This window comes from Anolis sagrei, chromosome X, assembly GCF_037176765.1.
Source record: "Anolis sagrei isolate rAnoSag1 chromosome X, rAnoSag1.mat, whole genome shotgun sequence".
In the NCBI taxonomy this organism is placed as follows: domain Eukaryota; kingdom Metazoa; phylum Chordata; class Lepidosauria; order Squamata; family Dactyloidae; genus Anolis; species Anolis sagrei.
In genome coordinates this window covers 53,406,711-53,429,528 of record NC_090034.1, presented here as the reverse complement: position 1 = coordinate 53,429,528, position 22,818 = coordinate 53,406,711, and the positions used below count along the sequence as shown (strand labels likewise).

Sequence of the window (22,818 nt, the reverse complement as noted above, 5' to 3'; positions counted from 1 at the left end):
TGTCTAGGACTGTGTGATGTATCGGTGAATAATGCATGCAGATCCGAGTAGAGTGGCCTTTTGCAGCTGACAGATGGTGATTTTGTCAGCGCCGATTGTTTTTAAGTGCAGGCCAAGGTCTTTAGGCACTGCACCAAGTGTGCCAATCACCACTGGGACCACCTTGACTGGCTTGTGCCAGGGTTTTTGCAGTTCAGTCTTTAAATCCTCATATCGTGTCAGCTTTTCCAGTTGCTACCCGTCATCCCTGCTGTCACCTGGGATTGCAACATCAACGATCCATACTTCTTCTTCTTCTTCTTCTTCTTCTTATTATTATTATTCTCATCATCATCATCACCATTATCTCCTGGACACTCTCTTACTGACCTGATGGCCAATGAAACTCTCCTTGACTAAGTGGTAGGAGACTACCAATTACATCCCGTATGGACTACTGCAATGCACTCTATGTGGGGCTGCCTTTGAAGACAGCTCAGAACTTGCAATTGGGGCAAAGATTGGCAGCCAGATTACTAACTAGGGCTGCTTATAGGGAGCATAGGTAAGGTAAAGATTTTCCCCTGACATTAAGTCTAGTTGTGTCCAACTCTGGGAGTTTGTGCTCATCTCCATTTCGAAGCCGAAGAGCTGGCGTTGTCCGTAGATGCCTCCAAGGTCATGTGGCCGGCATGACTGCATGGAGTGCCGTTACCTTCCTGCTGCAGTGGTACCTATTGATCTATTCACATTTGTTGGCAGAAGCTGGGGCTAACAGCAGGAGCTCATGCCACTCCTCGAATTCGATCTGGCGACCTTTTGGTTAGCAAGTTCAGCAGCTAAGCAATTTCACCCACTGCGACATGGGGGCTCCTAATAGGGAGCATATTATGTCCCTATTAAAGCAGCACCACCGGCTACCAACAAGTTTCCGGTCCTAATCCAGAGTGTAAGTTATCAGCTACAAAGTCCTATGTGCTTCGGGTCCAACCTATCTTTAAGATTGCATCTCCTTGAGACACCAATGGGACCAAGAGAAGGGCCTCCCTGGCAGATTTCTTGGTCCCATTGGCGTCTCAAGCACGGTTGGTGGGGACGAGAGAGAGGGTCTTCTCAGTGGTGGCTCCTCGGCTCTGGCATGCCCTCCCTAAAGAGATTAGATCAGCCCCCACTCTCCAAGCTTTTTCTGCTAGTCTAAAAACTCGGTTTTTTAGACAGGCCTTGACCTTTACTCTTGAGTCATTTTTAGTCCCTTCAGAGAGATGGTGGCAGGGAATAAATAAAGTTTATTATTATTATTACTAGCTGTCCTCTGCCACGCGTTACTGTGGCCCACATGGCTGTTCTGTGTGGGAAGTTTGGCCCAAATTTATCGTTGGTGGGGTTCAGAATGCTCTGTGATTGTAGGTGAACTATAAATCCCAGCAACTATAACTCCCAAATGTCAAGATTCTATTTTCCCCAAACTCCACCAGTGTTCACATTTGGGCATCTTGAGTATTCTTGTAGAGTTTGGTCCAGATCCATCATTGTTTGAGTCCACAGCGATCTCTGGATGTAGGTGAACTACAACTCCAAAACCAAAGGACACTGGCCAACAAACCCTTCCAGTATTTTCTGTTGGTCATGGGAGAACTGTGTGCCAAGTTTGGTTCAATTCCATCGTTGGTGGGGTTCAGAATGTTCCTTAATTGTAGGTGAACTATAAATCCCAGCAACTACAACTCCCAAATGACAAAATCAATTTTTTTTTTAAGTGAAGGACATACATTGGGTTGTTAGGTGTCTTGTGTCCAAATTTGGTGTCAATTCGTCCAGTGGTTTTTGAGTTCTGTTAATCCCGCAAACGAACATTACATTTTTATTTATATAGATTAATCCTTCCTGACAGATGGCCATCTCTTCCTTGGATCACATTTGCTCTTTCACCGCCATAGCACAGGTCTGGAAAGTGAAAGGTCTTAAGGAATTGGTGTGTCATTTTGTTCCTCCTTCCTTCATTCCCGCATATTCAAAAGGAGAGGAATGCCTGTCTTTTTCTTATCTGCCCCAGTGCCCTCCGGTGTTTCCTGATAAGTGTCGTCAGCAAGTTTAGAGGATGAGTATTTGCTTTGGGCCTGAACTCAAAAGCTTGGAGGGCATTCAAGTTGGGAAGGCGCATAGCCTCCTGGGAAGCCACTCCCATTGGCAAAACAAGAGCACATTCCCAACTAGACAATGTGAAAGTACGTATGTTTGTTTTGCAAACGCTCTTCCATCGCTCGGTGGATCGGGACCAAACTTGGTACACAGACCCTTCGTGATCCAACTTAAAATATTGTCATGGTTTCAACTAAGAAATAAAAATAAAACTCCTTTGGGGGTAGGACCCCAAAATTAATAAATACGCAGCCACAAGAGGGTATTATAGAGATAGAATGATTGGAATGGAAGGAGCTTTTGCAAAACAAACATACGTACATACTGGGCTTGGGCGGTTTCGTTCGTTAATTTCATAATTCATTATTAATTCGTATTTAAATTAGCTTACGATCCAATATTGAGCCATGCAGGAATAGTGTGAGGAGTAATTAAGATTCGAAACAATTTTTTCAATTTATTTCGTAATTATTTTGTAATTATTTTGTAATTATTTCGTAATTATTTTCGCATGTCTGGTGCAAGTTTTATAGTTGTTGTTTGTTTTATCACACCAACAGTCAACAACAGAGGGAGAGGGAAGCTTCAGAAGTTCCCCCTGTCCCATTTGGAGGTTTTTTTAGCATATTGCGCAATCTCGTCCGCCATTAACGAATCGATTCGTAATTTTACGAAATTTCGTAAATTTCGAAATTTTTAAAAGGAAAATTTCAGAATTATTAAAAAAAACGAAATGCAAGGGCCCCCTAAAAACGAAACGAGTTTAGAACCAAATTTTTCCGTAGTTACCCAAGCCTAGTATATACATACTTTCGTATTGTCTAGTTGGGAATGTGCTCTTGCTTTGCTAGTGGGAGTGGCTTCCCAGGAGGCCACGCCCCCTTCCCAGGAGGCTATGCCTATGATTTGTGTATTTATATTATTTATTTGTGTATTTATTTGTATATATTTCTTTATTTCTCAAATTCAACCACAAGAGGATGGTATAGAGATATAAAGGATAAGCTACTGGTTTATGTTGATTTGTATATTTATATTATTTGTGTGTTTATATTATTTATTTGTGTATTTATTTGTGTATTTATTTGTATATATTTATTTCTCAAATTCAACCCCAAGAGGACGGTATAGAGATAGAAAGGATAACCTACTGGTCTATATTGATTGGTGTATTTGTTTATATGTGTATGTGTTTATATTATTTATTTATTTATATATATTAATGTATTTCTCAAATTCAACGACAAGAGGGCTGTATAGAAATAGAAAGGATTCACTACTGGTCTAGATTGATTTGTGTATTTGTTTATATATTTGTGTATGTGTTTATATTATTTATTTGTATATATTTATGTATTTCTCAAACTCAACACAAGAGGGCAGTATAGAAATAGAAAGGATTCGCTACTGGTCTAGATTGATTTGTGTATTTGTTTATATATTTGTGTATGTATTCATATTATTTATTTGTATTTGTATTTATATGTATTTATTTGTATTTATATGTATTTCTCAAATTCAACCACAAGAGGGCAGTATTCAGATAGAAAGGATAAGCTGCTGGTCTATATAAATTTAAGTATTTATATTATTTATTTCTGTATTTCTTTGGATATATTTATTTCTCAAATTCAACCACAAGAGGATGGTATAGAGATAGAAAGGATTAGCTACTGACCTCTAGGTATGGCTGTATGCAATACTTTGGTGCAGCCAGAAGAGGGCAGTATATAGATAAAAAGGTTCTCCAGAGGGAGAGATCGCAAATGAAAGATACATACCAAGGCAATGCTGGGCTAGTCTAATATATAATCATGTCATCCTATTTATCCTTGACTTTTGCAGGTTGCCGACATGGAGGAAATGGTGATCTGGGAGCAGTACACAATAACCCTCAATCGAGTGAGTAATGCACCCGACTTTTAATAATAATAGGTGATTGTATACGATAGTATCCTTTCTAGGAATTCTCAAGGTCTTCCAATGTGACTGTGTACTATAGTATCCTCTCTAGAAATGTTCCAGGTCTTCCATTGTAAGCAATGGCTCTCCGTTTCTCCTTCCGCACAGGATCCCCGGAAGGGCTTTGGCCTTGCCATCTCAGGAGGCCGGGATCGCCCCAGTGCTTCCGACAGAGATGTCTCGATCATCGTCTCTGACGTCGTCCCTGGAGGGCCAGCGGATGGTCGACTGCAGTAAGTCCAAACCCAAACTGCATTAATTCCACTGTGTAGACAGCCCCTGGAATGCCCTTGTTGGGCGAGTGGGCTTATTAACAAAAGACCCTCCTCATACATGTACAGCAGAGTAACGCAGCAGCAGCAGGACGAGCCACTACCATCAACCCAGTGGTAAAAAGAACAAGAACACACAGACCAAGGTTATCTCTTCCATAGGAGGCTTTTCTTTGTAGTAAAATAACATGGTTGCACTATTTACAACAACAAGGTTTCCATAACACAAATAAACAAATACACAGTAGCTTTACATGCAGCAGCCTTCAAACTGGAGCTTTCTCACACAGGGCTTCTCTCACACAGAGGTTTACCTCACTCTCCTCAGGACGACACTAGCTTTGGCCCACGGACTCTAACAGGCTTCGGCCTCCTTGCTCTCCTCAGGACGACCCTGTCTTTGGCCCACTGACTCTTACAGACTTTAGCCTACTCACTCTCCTCAGTTCGACACTAGCGTTGGCTCAGTGATTCTAACAGGCTTCAGCCCACTTGCTGTACTCAGGACATTAACTTTGACCACTGACTCAAACAGGCTTTGGCCTACTCGCTCTCCTCAGGACGACTCTGGCTTTGGCCCACTGACTTCAGCCTTCTCACTGTCCTCATGACGATGCTAGCTTTGGCCCACTGACTAACAGGTTTCAGCCTACTTGCTTTCCTCAGGACAACACTAGCTTTGGCCTACTGATTCTAACAGACTTCAGCCCACTCACTCTCCTCAGTTCGACACTAGCGTTGGCCCAGTGATTCTAACAGGCTTGTACTCAGGACGACATTAACTTTGACCCACTGACTCTAACAGGCTTTGGCTAATTGACTCTAACAGACTTCGGCCTACTCACACTCCTCAGGAAAACACTAGCTTTGGCCAATTGACTCTAACAGGCTTTGGCCTACTCACACTCCTCCTCAGGACAACACTAGCTTTGGCCCACGGACTCTAACAGATTTCGGCCTACTCGCTCTCATCAGGACAACCCTAGCTTTGGCCCACTGACACTTACAGACTTTGGGCTACTCACTCTACTCAGGACGTCACTAGCTTTGGCCCACTGACTCTAACAGGCTTCGGCCTACTTGTTCTCCTCAGGACAACACTAGCTTTGGCCCACGGACTCTAACAGACTTCGGCCTACTCGCTCTCATCAGGACAACCCTAGCTTTGGCCCACTGACTCTTACAGGCTTTGGCCTACTCACACTCCTTAGGACGACACTAGCTTTGGCCCACTGACTAACAGGCTTCTGCCTACTCACTCTCCTCAGAACGACACTAGCTTTGGCCCACTGACTCTAACAGGCTTCAGCCTACTCGCCCTCCTCAGTTCGACACTAGTGTTGGCCCAGTGATTCTAACAGGCTTCAACCTACTTGCTGTATTCAGGATGACACTAGCTTTGGCCTACAGACTCTAACAGGCTTCTGCCTACTCGTTCTCTTCATGAAGGTCCTGTCTTTGGCCCATGGACTCTAACAGGTTTCTGCCTACTCACTCTCCTCAGAACGACACTAGCTTTGGCCAATGGACTCTAACAGATTTCTACCCACTTACACTCCTCAGGACGACTAGCTTTGGCCCACGGACTCTAACAGGCTTCGGCCTACTCACTGTCCTCAGAACGACCCTAGCTTTGGCCCACGGACTCTAACAGACTTCAGCCTACTCACTCTTTCAGTGCTTGACTCACATTTTTGCAATTAAAAATACCTAGTTAATTTTTAATATTTCTGACAGCCCTGTTTGGTGCTGTACTCTCAGCCATCTCCTTCCATGTTTTTCTTTTTCTTGGGCAGGACCCGGGACAAGATTGCCATGGTCAACGGCCTCTCCATGGATAATGTCTCCTCCTCCTTCGCCATCCAGACGCTGAAAACCTGCGGCCGAGTGGCCAATATTGTGAGTGCAGAATTTGGGCGTTCCAAAAGCGAATAGTTGGGAATGTCTGCATGCAGCACTCTGGACTGAAAACTGACAGGTCGCAGGTTTGAATCCGGGGAGAGGCGGATGAGCTCCCTCTATCAGCTCCAGCTCCTCATGCGGGGACATGAGAGAAGCCTCCCACAAGGATGATAAAAACATCAATTCATCCGGGCATCCCCTGGGCAACGTCCTTGCAGATGGCCAATTCTCTCACACCAGAAGTGACTTGCAGTTTCTCAAGTCGCTCCTGACACAACCAAAAAAATAAAAAAAATAAAAAGAAGAAGCTAACTGGTTTGTATTTATGCAGTGCTCAAATGCAACCACAAGAGGGCAGTGTAGGATTAACTATTGACCTTTAGGGATGTATGTATTATTCACAGCTGAGATGCTGCCATAGAGGGCAGTATATATAGAGAAAGGATTACTGGTCTATAGCTATGTATAGATGCAGTGCTCAGATACAGCTACAAGAGGGCATAGAGAGAGAAAGACTATGTAAAGAGAAAGATGAATGAATGAAATCTGACCCCAGTGTAGATGCATCCAGTTATAAAATGTATTGATCTTCCATATACAGCTTATGCATAATTGGGCTCATTAATGTGGAGATTTTTTAGTGGGTTCTCCTTTTTTCTTTGCAGACGGTAAAGCGGCCCCGTAAAATCCACCTCCCGGCTTCCAGGCCCAGCCAACCCCAAAGCAGCCCTGCCCCACGCTCCCCAGAAGTCCGCCACGACAGGGATTCGGATGAGGAGGGCAGCTTTCGCCGTGGCGGAGGACGCCATTGGGAGGCGGACCACAACCGTGGCTATGAGGGGGACTCCTCCAGTGAGCGGAGCTCCGGGCGCTACCGGGACGAGGCCGACGGCCCCCGACGACAGCCCATCCGCAACCGGAGGCGCAGCCATGATGGGGGCCACCGCCGAAGGAGCCGCGATAGTGGGTCGGATGGGCCACCTGTCACCAACGGCTATGCCGGAGGCCTGGCCCTGATGTCTGGGTTCAAGCGGCTGCCAAAGCAGGACGACGTTCCAATGAAGCCCCTGCGCTCTGTTCTGGTCAAGAGCAAGGATAGCGAAGGTGAAGGCGCCCTCGGCATTGCTTCCTCCTTTGTCCCAGAGCTTCTATAGAATCACAGACTTATAGAATCATTGACTCAGAGAATCATACTCAGGCTGATAGACTCATAGATTCATACTCATAGACTTACAGAATCATAGACTCAGATTCATACTATAGACCAATGTTTCTCAACCTGGGGGTCGTGAAGGGGTGTCAGAGGGGTCGCCAAAGACCATCAGAAAACATATCATTTCCTGTTGGTCATGGAGGTTCTGTGTGAGAAGTTTGGCCCAATTCTCTCGTTGGTGGGGTCCAGAGTGCTCTTCGATTGTAGGTGAAATATAAATCCCAGCAACTACAACTCCCAAATGTCAAGATCTATTTTCCCCAAACTTCACCAGTATTCACACTTGGGCGTATTGAATATTCGTGCCAAGTTTGGTCTGGATCTATCCTTGTTTGAGTCCACAGTGCTCTCTGGATGTAGGTGAACTACAACTCCAAAACTCAAGGTCAATGCCTACTAAACCCTTCCAGTATTTTATGTAGGTCATGGGGGTTCTGTGTGCCAAGTTTGGCCCAATTCCATCATTGGTGGAGTTCAGAATGCTCTTTGATTGTGGGTGAACTATAAATCCCAGCAACTACAACGTCCAAATGACAAAATCAACCCCCCCCCCAACCCCACCAATATTCAAATTTATGCATATCAGGGATTTGTGCCAAATGTGGTCCAGTGAATGATAATACATCCTGCATCTCAGATTTTTACATGACGATTCATAACAGGAGCAAAATTAGTTGTGACTTAGCAATGAAAATAATGTGATAGTTGGGAGTCATCACAACATGAGGAACTGTATTAAGGGGTCGTGGCATTAGGAAGGTTGAGAAACACTGCTATAGACATACTCACAGAATCATAGACTCAGAATCATGGACATGTAGACTCATAAACTTATGCTCATAAACTTAAACTTATACTCATAGAATCATAGACTCACATGGTCATAGACTTACAGCATTATAGACTCATAGAATCATATTAATATAATCATGGATTCACAGACTCAGAATCATAGATTCATAGACTCACAGGGTCATAGACTCATACTTCTAGATTCATACTCATACTTATACTCATAGAATAATTGGTTTGTTAGGATTCAACCATAGAATGACTCCAGACTCACTTTGATTTTGCTGACCATTTGCCTTTGCTTCTTTCCTTCCCAAAAAACAAAGAATATGGATTGAAACTCGGGAGCCAGATCTTTATCAAACACATCCGGGATACGGGTCTCGCAGCAAAGGATCGCAACTTGCAAGAAGGGGACCTCATCTTAAAGGTGGGAGAGGATTCGAAGCTGGATGGCCATCTGTCCAGAAGATTTTGGTTATGTCTTCTCTGATGGCAGAAGGGTGATTGAACTGGATGACTCTTGGGGGTCTCTTCCAACTCTGAAACCCTTCCAAATCCCTCACAGATCAATGGCGTGTCCAGCGAAAACCTGTCCCTGGAAGAGACCCGGCACTTGATTGAAGGGTCGGAAGGCCGCCTCACGCTGTACGTCGTACGGGATGACACCCACTTTCTGGTCAACATCCCTGAAGTGGAGGAGAGCGAGGGCGAGAGCTCCCACTTGGACGGTGAGGGAACAACAGGAGTTGGGGAAATCCTTCGTGACGTGGGATACCCTTTTATTTGCCAGCCTTGTGTTCCCCAATGTTTGTACTCAAAAAACAGAGGATTATTTACTTTCAAGCCTGAAAGGATGTCGGACACAGAGTCTCCGCTCTAAAGGAAGCCGACATCAGCAAGCAATACAGTACAAGGCATTTTACCCCCTTTGACAGCCATTCAAAACTATTATTATTATTAGTATTATGTTTATACCTCACTTTTTCTTATTTTGGGACTAAAGATTTTTCAACAACACAGTCTCCCAGGCAGCCCCGTATTGGGTGCATTGCAGTAGTCATTCCAAAAGCAGCCATGAAGAACTATGGGAAGTGCTTCATTCCCCCCAATTCCTCTCTAAAAAGGTGTAAAGGAAGGGATTCTATTCTAACAAACTCTTCTTTTCTCTTGGTTTCCTTCCAGACATCTCTGATATCGGGTCCGACGTTTCGCCGCCGCCTCAGCATTCCCCCGAACCTCCTCTTCGTGATGATGTTCCGTAAGTGGATTTATTAGTGATTTTATCCCACTCTCCTTCGGTTCATCTGCACTGTGGAAATAACTCAATCTTCTCCCCATCTTTTCCCATTCCAGACCAAGGAGGCGCTCCAGCAAGAAACAACGTCCGGCAAAGGAATTGACTCCAATTCCTATTTTTGGTGAGTTCTACAACTTTTCTTGCTGCATATTAGAAAAATAAACTACAGCTGTGGAGCTAACTCTTGTATCCTTGCCTTTCTAGAGGTCCCAAAAATCCCGGAGAACAACTATATCTCCCAACAGGAGGTTGGCGACCCCCAGAGCAGTGACATTTATGGGTAAGGGTCATAGATGGGATGCTTTGGAAGGCGGTGGTGGTAATAACATCAAGCCACTCGATCCCTTCCTGAGGCTCCTTCTCCACTTCCAGGTACAGCCCGGACTCCAAAGTGGTCCGATTCATCAAAGCCCGGAGCATCGGCCTGCGTCTTGCCGGCGGCAATGATGTGGGGATCTTTGTGGCCGGAGTCCAGGAAGGGAGCCCAGCTGAGGGACAAGGCATCCGGGTAGGAGACCAGGTCCTGCAGGTAAGCGACGCCACCCTCTCCACCCCCACAGCCCAAGCGCCACAGACTCCGACTCCCATCCTCTTGACCCACCTGAGTCCTCCTCCTTCCAGGTCAACGAGAGGCCCTTCCAGCACCTGACACGCGAAGAGGCCGTGACCTTCCTGATGGAGCTCAGCCCTGGGGAGGAAGTTGCCTTCTGCCTCCAGAGCAAGCCAGACAGTAAGTGGACGCAGCTCTCTACTTTTCTCACCTACCTATCTCCATCCCTCCCTCTTTTCCTCTCCCAGTCTGCTTATCTATCTATCTATCTATCTATCTATCTATCTATCTATCTATCATCTATCTATCCATCTATCCCTCTTTCTTTATCCATCCCACTGTCTGCTTTTCTCTCTCTTCATCTATCTATCTATCTATCTATCTATCTATCTATCTATCTATCTATCCATCCATCCATCCATCCATCCATCCATCCATCCATCCATCCAATTATCTATCTATCCAACTATCTATCTATCTATCTATCTATCTATCTATCTATCTATCTTTATTATTATTATTATTATTATTATTATTATTATTATTATTATCTTTATTTATATACTGTTTTTCTCTCTATGGGGACTCAGGGCAGCTAACATCTATCCATACTGTTTGTTTATTTACCACACTAGCTGTACCCGCCAAGCGTTGCTGTGGCCAACCTTCCCTCCCTCTTTCTCTCCTTTCTTTTTCTTTCCCTTCTTCTTTCTTCCTGTTTCTTTCCTCACTTCCTTTGCTCTTTGGTTCCATCCTTCCTTGTCTCTTTCCTTCCTTCATTCCTTCCCTCCCTCTTTCTCTCTTTTCTTTCTTTCTTTCTTTCTTTCCTTCTTTCCTTCCTTCCTTCCTTCTTTTTCTTTCCCTTCTTTCCTTCCTTCCTTCCTTCCTTCCTTCCTTCCCTCCCTCTTTCCTTCCTTCCCTCTTTTTCTTTCTCTTCTTCTTTCTTCCTTTCTTTTCTCACTTCCTTTGCTCTTTGGTTCCATCCTTCCTTGTCTCCTTCCTTCCTTCCCTCCCTCTTTCTCTCCACCCTTCCTTCTCTACCTTTCTTTTTTTTCCCCCTTCCCTCCTTCTTTCCCTCTTTCTCTTACTCCTTCTCTCCTTCCTTTCCTCCCTCCCTCTATCTAGGTGCATATATTGCATACCCATTTTTGCCGCAGAAGTTGCTACCCCCCCCAAGAACCTTTGACCCCATTCCATGATTTCTGCCCTTTCCCTACAGTCTATGCAAAGATGGTCAAGTCCAACGTGGGCGACTCCTTCTATATCCGCACCCACTTTGATTTCGAGAAGGACACACCTTCCGGCCTGAGCTTCACACGTGGGGAGGTCTTCCACGTAACGGACACCATGTACCGGGGCAAAGTGGGCAGCTGGCTGGCTGTCCGGATGGGCAAGGAGTTCCAAAGGCTGGACAAGGGCATCATCCCAAACCAGAGCAGGTGGGACTAGACATCCTTTGGGGTCCCCTTCCAACTCTTAAGTGTCTATGATTACTCCATGACCAAATGGGGTTGGACTAGATGACCTTTGGGATCCCCTTCCAACTCTTAAGAGTCTATGATTACTCCATGACCAAATGGGGCTGGACTAGATGACCTTTGGGATCCCCTTCCAACTCTTAAGAGTCTATGATTACTCACTGACCAAATGGGGTTGGACTAGATGACCTTTGGTGGTCCCCTTTCCACTCTTCAGAATCTATGATTACTCCATGACCAAAAGGGGGTGGACTAGATGACCTTTGGGGTCCCATTCCAACTCTAAAGAGTCTATGATTATTCCATAGCTAAAAGGGTTTGAACTAGATGACCTTTGGAGTCCCCTTTCAACTCTTAAGTCTATAATTACTCACTGGCCAAATGGGGCTGGGCTAGATGACCTTTGGGGTCCCCTTCCAACCCTTAAGAGTCTATGATTATTCCATGAGCAAATGGGTTTGGACTAGATGACCTTTGGGCTCTCTTCCAACCCTCTGCCTCCTGTGTTTCTCAGAGCGGAGCAAATTGCCAGCCTGGAGTCGGTCCTCAAAGCCTCCTCCACCTCCAACCCCATCTCTGCAGCAAGGGCCGAGTTCTGGAAGCTACGGGGTCTGCGGGGGGCCAAGCGCACGCTGCTGCGGAAGAGCCGGGAGGACTTGTCGGCCCTCACCAAGCAGGGCCACTACCCGCCCTACGAAAGGGTTGTACTCAAGGAAGGTGAGCCAAGAGCATGATGCGGCGGTGGAAAAGACCAATGCGATCCCTTCCTGCATTACTCCAGGAAGAGGAGGATGCTTTGGCTGGAAGTTCTGCATTGGACTAGATGGCCTCTGCAGACCCCCTTCCAAGCTTTGTTCACCCTATCTGTCTCCCCTCTTGCTCTACCTCCACATGGACTAGAAACCTGGGTTTTGTTTTGTGCCTTTTATTTTGCAGCCACATTTAAGCGCCCGGTGGTGATCCTGGGGCCGATCACGGACATCGCCATGCAAAAGCTGAGCACCGAAATGCCAGAGGAGTTCGAAATTGCAGGTGAGATGGGCTCAAATCTTCTTTTGGAGTCCAGATTAACAGGGTTGGTTTTGTTTTTTATGAATGCTTCCAGTAGAAAATGCAGAAGGTTGTGGGTGAACTACAACTCCTACTATGGTGTGTCAGTCCCCTCACACCCTTCCAGTAGGTTGAGCTAGTCATGGGGGCTCTGTGTGCCAAGTCTGGTCCAATTCCATCTTTGGTGGAGTTCTGAGTGCTCATTGATTGCAGGTGAACTATGTATCCCAGTACCTACAACTCCCAAATGTCCAGGCCAATTCCCCTTAAAACCCACTAGTATTCGAATTTGGGCATATCGGAATGCATGCCAAGTTTGGTCCAGATCCTTCATTGTTTGGTCCAGAACCATCATACTGCACTTTGGATGTAGGTGAACTACAACTCCTATACATCCTATGCATTGGGTGGTGGGCAGTGTGGTGTTTGTGGAGGACATGTTCATGGCACTCACTATAACCTGGAGGGAGGGCCATTGGTGTCTCCAGAGTGCTGGGAGCTATAGTTGTTTGTGGAGGCAGGCGCCTGTCTGTGTAAGTGGGTACCCCTGCCCACTTTTATGATGTGTATAGCTTTAAATTATTACTATTAAAGTTATTTTAGTATTATTATAAATATTGTTAGTATTAAAAATATTGTTGTTGTTATTAGCCTTATTTTGAGTGTTATTTTCCTCTTCGTTTTTGACAGAGAGCATCGCCAGAGACGATGGCTCCGCCAAAGTGATCAAGCTGGACTCAGTTTGGCAAATTGCTAAGCAGGTGGGAGACGTAGTTTCACTAAGTCACAGAATTGTTATAGTTATTACATACCACTTTTTCCCCTGAAAGGCTACTCTGTCATCAACATTATTATTATAGTTATTATTATGATCTATCATCAATGTTATTATCATTATTATATACAACTTTTTCTCTTAAAGACAATTCAATTATTATTATTATTATTTCATATTATTTTATTATTATATTATATAATGACAACAACTACTACAACAACAAACCCTCTAGACTCCAATAATAATAATAATAATAATAATAATAATAATAAGGCTACTCTGTCATCAACATTATTATTATAGTTATTATTATGATCTATCATCAATGTTATTATCATTATTATATACAACTTTTTCTCTTAAAGACAATTCTATTATTATTATTATTATTTCATATTATTTTATTATTATATTATATAATGACAACAACTACTACAACAACAAACCCTCTAGGCTCCAATAATAATAATAATAATAATAATAATAATAATAATAATAATAATGATAACAACAACAATAACAATAATAATGCTACTCTGTCATCAACATTATTATTATAGTTATTATTATGATCTATCATCAATGTTATGATCAATATTATATACAACTTTTTCTCTTAAAGACAAATCCATTATTATTATTATTATTTCATATTATTTTATTATTATATCATATAATGACAACTACTACAACAACAAACCCTCTAGGCTCCAATAATAATAATAATAATAACAATAACAATAACAACAACAACAACAACAATAATAATAATAATGCTACTCTGTCATAACATTATTATTATAGTTATTATGATCTATCATCAATGTTATTATCATTATTATATACAACTTTTTTCTCTTAAAGACAATTCAATTATTATTATTATTATTATTTCATATTATTTTATTATTATATTATATAATGACAACAACTACTACAACAAACCCTCTAGGCTCCAATAATAATAATAATAATAATAATAATAATAATAATAATAATAAGGCTACTCTGTCATCAACATTATTATTATAGTTATTATTATGATCATTACAATAATTATAGTTATTATTATGATCATTATAATAATGATAATAACATCATCAATGTTATTATCATTATTATATCCAACTTTTTTCTCTTAAAGACAATTCCATTATTCAGTTCTTGTGGGTTTTTTTCGGGCTATATGGCCATGTTCTAGAGGCATTTCTCCTGACGTTTCGCCTGCATCTATGGCAAGCATCCTCAGAGGGTGCTTGCCATAGATGCAGGCGAAACGTCAGGAGAAATGCCTCTAGAACATGGCCATATAGCCCGAAAAAACCCACAAGAACTGAGTGATTCCGGCCATGAAAGCCTTCGACAATACAAATTCCATTATTATTATTATTATTATTTCATATTATTTTATTATATCATATAATGACAACTACTACAACAACAAACCCTCTAGGCTCTAATAATAATAATAATAATAATAATAATAATAATAATAATAATAATGAAGAGAAACAAGTGGAAAAGCTGACACAATACGAGGATTTAAAGATCGAACTGGAAAAGACTCTGGCACAAGCCAGTCAAGGTGGCCCCAGTGAGGTTTGGCACACTGGGTGCAGTGCCTAAAGACCTTGGCCTGCACTTAAACACAATTGGTGCTGACAAAATTACCATGTCAGCTGCAAAAGGCCACCTTACTGGGATCTGTATGCATTATTCGCTGATAAATCACATAGTCCTAGACACTTGGGAAGTGTCCGACATATGATCCTATACAACAACCAGCATAGTGATCTTGTTTGCTGTGTACTCATCTTGTTGTGTTAATAATAATAATAATAATAATAATAATAATAACAACAATAACAATAATAATATAAGCAGAGTGGCATCTTACTCCATCAAAGCTTGCTCTCTCCACAGGGCAAGCATGCGCTGCTGGACATCACTCCGGCCGCGGTGGAGCGGCTCAACTACGTCCAGTACTTCCCGGTGGTGGTCTTCCTGGAGCCGCAGAGCCGCCAGGGGGTGAAGGCCATGCGCAAATGGCTGGCCCCGGACTCCCGCAAGAGCTCCCGGCGCCTCTATGCGCAGGCCAAGAGGCTGCGCCAGCACTGGAGCCATCTCTTCAGCGCCACCATCAGCCTGGCTGACGGCTCCGATGCCTGGCTCCAGCGCCTCAAGGAGGTCCTCCGCGACCAGCAGAGCCGGCCCGTGTGGACCACCCAGGAGCAGGTGAGTGGGCTCCGTAGGACACACGGCCATCTGTCAGGGGTGATTTGAATGCAATATTCCTGCTTCTTGGCAAGGGGTTGGACTGGATGGCCCATGAGGTCTTTTCCAACTCTTTGATTCTATGATTCTATGATATAATATAGGATCCTAGAGCTGGAAGGGACCACCAGAGGGCACCCAGTCCAGCCCCTTTGATGCAAAAAAAATGAGGAAATAGGGCAATAGGATCCTAGATGTGGAAGGGACACCCAGAGACCATCTAGTCCAGTCCCTTTAATGCAAGAAGACATGATATTATTATTATTATTATTATTATTATTAATACCCCACTTTATCTCTCCTGTCAGAGACTCAAAATGGCTTGTCATAAAGCACCAGCATATTATTATTATTATTATTGTTATTATGATATAACGTATTATTATATAACTAGCCGTCCCCTGCCACGCGTTGCTGTGGCCCACTCTGGTGGTTATGAGGTTTCTGTGTGGGAGGTTTGGCCCAATTCTATCGTCGGTGGGGTTCAGAATGCTCTGTGATTCTAGGTGAACTATAAATCCCAGCAACTCCCAAATGTCAAGATTCTATTTTCCCCAAACTCCACCAGTGGTCACATTTGGGCATATTGAGCATTTGTGTAGAGTTTGGTCCAGATCCATCATTGTTTGTGTCCACTGTATTCTGTGGATGTAGGTGAACTACAACTCCCAAACTCAACATCAATGCCCACCAAACCCTTCTTGTGTTTTCTGTTGGTCATGGGAGTCCCGTGTCCCAATTTTGATTCAATTCCATCATTGATTGAGTTCAGAATGCTCTTTGATTGTAGGTGAACTATAAATCCCAGCAACTACAACTCCCAAATGACAAAATCAATTTTTTTAAGTGAAGGACATAGATTGAGTTGTTAGGTATCTTGTGTCCAAATTTGGTGTCAATTCACCCAGTGGTTTTTGAGTTCTGTTAATCCCACAAACGAACATTACATTTTTATTTATATAGATTATTTTGTTTATCTATGCCCTGCATTATCTCTCCTGAAGGAGACACAAAACGACTTGACATAAAAGCATTAGCATACAATTATTATTATTATTATTATTATTATTAATAATAATAATAATAATAATAATAATAATACTGTGCTTTATCTCTCCTTCAGGAAGATGGTGTCTTCCTGAATAAAAGCATCAGCATACAATTTTTCAAAATTATTATAATATAATATTATTATATAATATATTATTATATTGTTATATTATTATATAAAATAGAGCTGGAAAGGACTACCAGAGGGCACCCAGTCTAGCCCTTTTGATGTGAAAAGACATGGGCAAATAGGGCAATAGGATCCTAGAGATGGAAGGGTCCCCCAGAGGGCATCCAGTCCAGCCCCTTTAATGCAAGAAGACCTGGAGAAATAGGATTCTATCTGTTTAACTATCTCTTAAGAGGTTGGACTGGATGACCTCTGGGGGACCCTTCCAACTCTAAGATTATTATTATCTTTTCCATTTCATTTTCTTCCTCTCCCCTCAGGTGGACATCTCGGCCGAGGAAGGCTTGGAGATGCTGAACCAGGCTTCGGCCCCGGCTCCGGGCTACTTGACCTGCGACAGCCGGGCCAACAGTGACTACGAGGAGACGGATGCAGAGGGGGAGCCCTATACGGACCATGAACTGGAGGAGGCCTATCTGGAGCCGGCTCTGTCCCGCTCCTCAGAGCCCATCGAAAGGGAGCCGGAGCAGGACCTAGGCCAGGACATCGATCTGGTAAGGAGAGCTTTTTCCGTCCATTGTTGACACCATGCCATCTAGTATTTAGTCCTGGCATTGCAAGATGCAACAAAATTGAAATCTACTTTTCAACCAATTACCTTTTCATCCCTGTTGTTTGGGTGCCATCTATTATTCAGTTCTAGCATTGCAATATGCAATTTTTCAACCAATTAGATTTTCTAACTCTGCTCCATTTCTTTGAATCCCTAGGAGTGTCACCCCCCCCCCACCTTTCCCACCTCCACAAACAAAGGTTCAAAGAGACCCCCAAAGGGCATGTAGTCCAACCCCATTCTGCCATTAAAGAGGGCACAATCAAAGTCCTCCCAACAGATGGCCATCCAGACTTCAATTAAAAACCTCCATAGGAGATTCCACTGGACTCCAATGCAATCTATACCACTACGGTTGGAAGGGTCCCCAAAGGGCATCTAGTCCAACCCCATTCTGCCATTAGAGAGGGCACAAAGTCCTCCCAACAGATGGCCATCCAGACTTCAATTAAAAACCTCCATAGGAAACTTCAACGGACTCCAATGCAATCTATACCACTACGGTTGGAAGGGTCCCCAAAGGGCATCTAGTCCAACCCCATTCTGTCATTAAGGAAGATACAAATACCTCCCGACAGATGGCCACCCAACCTTCAGTTCAGAATCCTCCAACCTCTGTTCAAAAACTTATCTAGTACTAGCCGTCACCTGCCACGTGTTGCTGTGGTCCAGTCTGTATATATGTGTTTTGTGTGTGTGTATATGTGTGTGTGTGTATACTACCTGTCCCCTGCCACGCTTTGCTGTGGCCCAGTCTGTGTATATGTGTTTTGTGTGTATATGTGTGTGTGTGTGTGTGTGTATACTACCTGTCCCCTGCCACATGTTGCTGTGGCCCAGTCTGTGTATATGTGTTTTGTGTGTATATATGTGTATATATGTGTGTGTGTGTGTGTGTGTGTGTGTGTATACTACCTGTCCCCTGCCACGCTTTGCTGTGGCCCAGTCTGTGTATATGTGTTTTGTGTGTATATATCTCTGTGTGTGTGTATATATATACCTGTCCCCTGCCACGCGTTGCTGTGGCCCAGTCTGTGTATATGTGTTTTGTGTGTGTATATATGTGTATATATCTGTATGCGTGTGTATATATATATATACTACCTGTCCCCTGCCATGCATTTCTGTGGCCCAGCCTGTGTATATGTATTTTGTGTGTGTATATATGTATATATGTGTATGTATATATTTGTGTATCTGTGTAAATATGATGTTTTGCGCATGCATTGTTTTTTTTTTATTTTTGGCTTTTTTGTCTCTTCTGCTGTGTTTTTCAGTATTTTTATGAATGATGGTCACTTGTTGGCCTGATATATGTATTTTGTCCAAATTTTGTGTCTATTCTATCTGTTTAACTATCTCTTAAGAGGTACACACCACCTCTACACACCACCTCGGAGTTTAAGATCCTCTGGGGGGGCCCTGCTCTCGACCCCGCCTTTATCGCAAGTGAGACTGGCGGGGACGAGGAGTAGGGCCTTCTCAGTGGTGGCCCCTCGCCTGTGGAACTCACTCCCCGGGGAGATTAGAACAGCGCCCTCCCTTCTCTCATTCAGGAAACAGCTGAAAACTTGGATGTGGGACCAGGCTTTCGGAAACTCTGGCAGCTAAAAAGAAGGACCATAATGAAGGGCAAATAGTGTAGGAACCTATTTTAACCTATTGAACCTATGGAACGCGAACACTGACCATGAGATTGCTTACTGTTGTGCTATGGTGCTATATATGGATGTTTTTAATCTGTTAATTATTAATTACTGTTTTTATATTTGTATGTATTTGTATAAGGGCATCGAATTGTGCCGTCTGTGTAAGCCGCCCTGAGTCCCCCCTCGGGGGTGAGAAGGGCGGGGTATAAGTAGCAGAAATAAATAAATAAATAAATATTCGCCCAGTGGTTTTTGATTGATGTCAATCATAAATGCATGGACAGTATTTTATTTATATTTATAGGATGTCTTTAGCAGTATTTCTAAACTTTTAAAATGCCACAACCCCTTAATGCAGTTCCTCATGTTGTGGTGACCCCCAACCATAATACTATTTTCATTGCTCCTTCATAACTGTAATTTTGCTACTGAATCATCATGTAAATATCTAATACACAAGATGTATTTATGTTGAAGGTCTTCGAGAATACATTGTATTTCTGTTGTTATAAATTGAACATAATTAAAGCATTCTGATTAATCACAAAAACAATAAGTTTGGGGAGTATGGACAATGGATGATGGGATTTGGAGTACCTTCAACTGATTCAGGTCAGTCTTCCACAGACCACTAAAACCCCCATGAATGACAGATCTGAACCAAACTTGGCACACAAACCTCCATGACCAGCAGAAATGGAGGGGTTTGGGAAGAATTCACAGTAATAGGATCCTAGTGTTGCAAAAGACCTCCAAGTTCCATCCAGTCCAACCTCCCTCTGCCATAAGGGAAAAACACAACCCAAGCACTCCTAACAGATAGCCATAGAGCAGGGGTCCTCAAACTTTTTAAACAGAGGGCCAGGTCGCAGTCCCTCAAACTGTTGGAGGGCAGGATTATAATTTGAAAAAAAAACCATCAATGAATTCCTATGCACACTGCACATATCTTATTTGTAGTGCAAAAAAACACTTTAAAACAATACAATAATTAAAATGAAGAACAATTTTAACAAATGTAAACTTATTCAATGTAATATCAAAGGCTTTCATGGCTGGAATCACTAGGTTCTATAAACTTATTCGTATTTCAGTGGGAAGTGTGGGCCTGCTTTTGGCTGATGAGATAGGATTGTTGTTGTTGTGTGCTTTCAAGTCATTTCAGACTTAGGTTGACCCTGAGCGAGGGCCGGCTAAATGATCTTGGAGGGCCTCATCCGGCCCCCAGGCCTTAGTTTGAGGACCCCTGCCATAGAGACTCTGTTTAATAATAATGTTATTAATAATAATAGTAATAGAATCCTAGAATAGGGAGACCTCCAAGGGCCATCCAGTCCAACCTCCTTCTAGCATAAGGGAAAAGCACATCAAAACACTCCTGACAGATGGCCATTTAGACTCTCCTTAATAATAATAATAATAATAATAATAATAATAATAATAATTGTATTGTCAAAGGCTTTCATGGCTGGAATCACTAGGTTCTTGTAGGTTTTTTCGGGCTATAGGGCCATGTTCCAGAGGCATTTCTCCTGACATTTCGCCTGCATCTATGGCAAGCATCCTCAGAGGTAGTGTGGATGCTTGCCATAGATGCAGGCGAAACGTCAGGAGAAATGCCTCTGGAACATGGCCCTATAGCCTGAAAAAACCTACAAGAACCTAATAATAATAATAATAATAATAATTCCTTTCTTCCTCCCTTCCTTCCTCTCTCCTTTCCCTTCCTCCCTCCCTTTCCTCTCCCATCCCTGCCTCCTTTCCTTTCCTTCCCCTTTCTTTCCTTCTACCTTTTCTTCCATTCATATCCTTCTCTTCACCAGTCCTTTTCTTCCTTTCTTCTCTCCTTTCCCTTTCTTTCCCTTCCTTCCTCTCTTCCTTCCATGGCAGTTTGTAAGGGGTTTTAAAGGGGGGGGGGTTGGTTGGGGGGATGAAAGGGTGAAGGGGGGATGTGGACCCCAACTGGGAGAGTTGCTGGTCTTCCCCTGGTTTGCATCCTCCCTTCACCCAACAGGCTTGCCTTGCAATCCTCCAGTTTTGCGAGGAGGGTTGCTTAGGGGCCACTTGGGCCTCAAGGAGCCTCTATGGTGGCCGGGGCCAAGCCTCCACACCCTCCGTCTCTCCTTCCTTCCTTCCCTCTTTCCTTTCCCCAATCCCTCCCCTCCCCAAAAGAAAGAGGACTCTGCCTTTCTGCTTGAAAGGGGACTCCATGGCGAGGCTTCTCTTCCCTCACAATGGTTGGTGCGTCAGTCTTCTCGTGTGCTGGGGAGAAGGCCTTTTGCGCATGCTCTGTTAGGTATTTGCGAGGGGGGGGGATTTTAAAGTTATCCCCCCTTCTTTTTTGATGTTTTTTTTTGTTTGAAAGACATAGATCGGATTAGAATGTGTTTTGCTGCCAAATTTGGTGCCAATTCGTCCAGGGGTTTTGGAGTTCTGTTAATCCCACAACAAACATTTTTATTTATATAGATTATTTTTAAAAATTATCTTTATTAAAGTTTTATTTACAATCATTGAAAGAAAAGTTGAAAAAGGAATTGAGGGAACTTGGGGTGGGTGGGAAGGATTGGCACGGATAGTGCTCTGGGGTTTTATTTATTTATTTGTCGTGTCAGGGGCAACCAGACCATTGTATTATATTTCTAACAGAACAAAACAAACAAACAGACAAACACACAAAGTTTGCAAGCTTGGTAGTTGACTAAATGTCCTTTGACCAGTATCTGGCCACTTGGAGTGCCTCTGGTGTTGCCGCAAGAAGGTCCTCCATTGTCCATGTGGCAGGGCTCAGGTTGCATTGCAGCAGGTGGTCAGTGGTTTGCTCTTCTCCACACTCGCATGTTGTGGATTCCACTTTGTAGCCCCATTTCTCGAGGTTGGCTCTGCATCTCGTGGTGCCAGAGCGCAGTCTGTTCAGCGTCTTCCAAGTCGCCCTGTCTTCTGTGTGCCCAGGGGGGAATCTCTCATTTGGTATCAGCCATTGGTTGAGGTTCTGGGTTTGAGCCTGCCACTTTTGGACTCTCACTTGCTGAGCTGTTCCAGAGAGTGTCTCTGTAGATCTTAGAAAACTATTTCTTGATTTAAGTCGTTGACGTGCTGGCTGATACCCAAACAGGGGATGATCTGGAGATGTCACTGCCTTGGTCCTTTCACTATAGGCTGCTACTTCCTGGCGGATGTCAGGTGGTGTAATACCAGCAAATTTCTCCAGTGGTGTAGGGCGCAGACACCCCGTGATAATGTGGCATGTCTCATTAAGAGCCACATGCACTGTTTTAGCGTGGTGAGATGTGTTCCACACTGGGCATGCATACTCAGCAGCAGAGTAGCATAGCGCAAGGGCAGATGTCTTCACTGTGTCTGGTTGTGATCCCCAGGTTGTGCCAGTCAGCTTTCGTATGATATTGTTTCTAGCACCCACTTTTTGCTTAGTATTCAGGCAGTGCTTCTTGTAGGTAAGAGCACGGTCCAGAGTGACTCCCAGGTATTTGGGTGCGCTGCAATGCTCCAGTGGGATTCCTTCCCAGGTCATCCTCAGAGCTCAGGATGCTTGTCTGTTCTTAAGATGAAAAGCACATGTCTGTGTTTTAGATGGATTAGGGACCAGCTAGTTTTCCCTGTAGTAGGCGGTAAGGGCACCTAGAGCTTTGGAGAGCTTCTGTTCTACCATCTCAGAGCTCCCTGCTT

At 43.5% G+C, this 22,818-nt stretch overlaps 1 protein-coding gene across 2 annotated transcripts in view; it reads left to right on the top strand.

Annotated features, from left to right (window-relative positions):
- TJP3 (tight junction protein 3) overlaps positions 1-22,818 on the top strand; it is a 38,290-nt gene that overhangs the window by 11,719 nt on the left and 3,753 nt on the right. For both annotated transcript variants that reach the window (XM_060785030.2, XM_060785029.2), the window contains exons 2-18: positions 3,964-4,020; positions 4,189-4,313; positions 6,149-6,251; positions 6,920-7,358; positions 8,586-8,689; positions 8,828-8,990; positions 9,445-9,520; positions 9,616-9,680; positions 9,764-9,839; positions 9,932-10,088; positions 10,181-10,289; positions 11,329-11,548; positions 12,102-12,304; positions 12,524-12,619; positions 13,328-13,398; positions 15,339-15,650; positions 17,190-17,423. In XM_060785030.2, coding sequence (XP_060641013.2) covers positions 3,973-4,020; positions 4,189-4,313; positions 6,149-6,251; positions 6,920-7,358; positions 8,586-8,689; positions 8,828-8,990; positions 9,445-9,520; positions 9,616-9,680; positions 9,764-9,839; positions 9,932-10,088; positions 10,181-10,289; positions 11,329-11,548; positions 12,102-12,304; positions 12,524-12,619; positions 13,328-13,398; positions 15,339-15,650; positions 17,190-17,423 — 2,601 coding nt within the window. In that variant the 5' untranslated portion in view covers positions 3,964-3,972. The remainder of the gene's footprint in view (positions 1-3,963; positions 4,021-4,188; positions 4,314-6,148; positions 6,252-6,919; positions 7,359-8,585; positions 8,690-8,827; positions 8,991-9,444; positions 9,521-9,615; positions 9,681-9,763; positions 9,840-9,931; positions 10,089-10,180; positions 10,290-11,328; positions 11,549-12,101; positions 12,305-12,523; positions 12,620-13,327; positions 13,399-15,338; positions 15,651-17,189; positions 17,424-22,818) is intronic.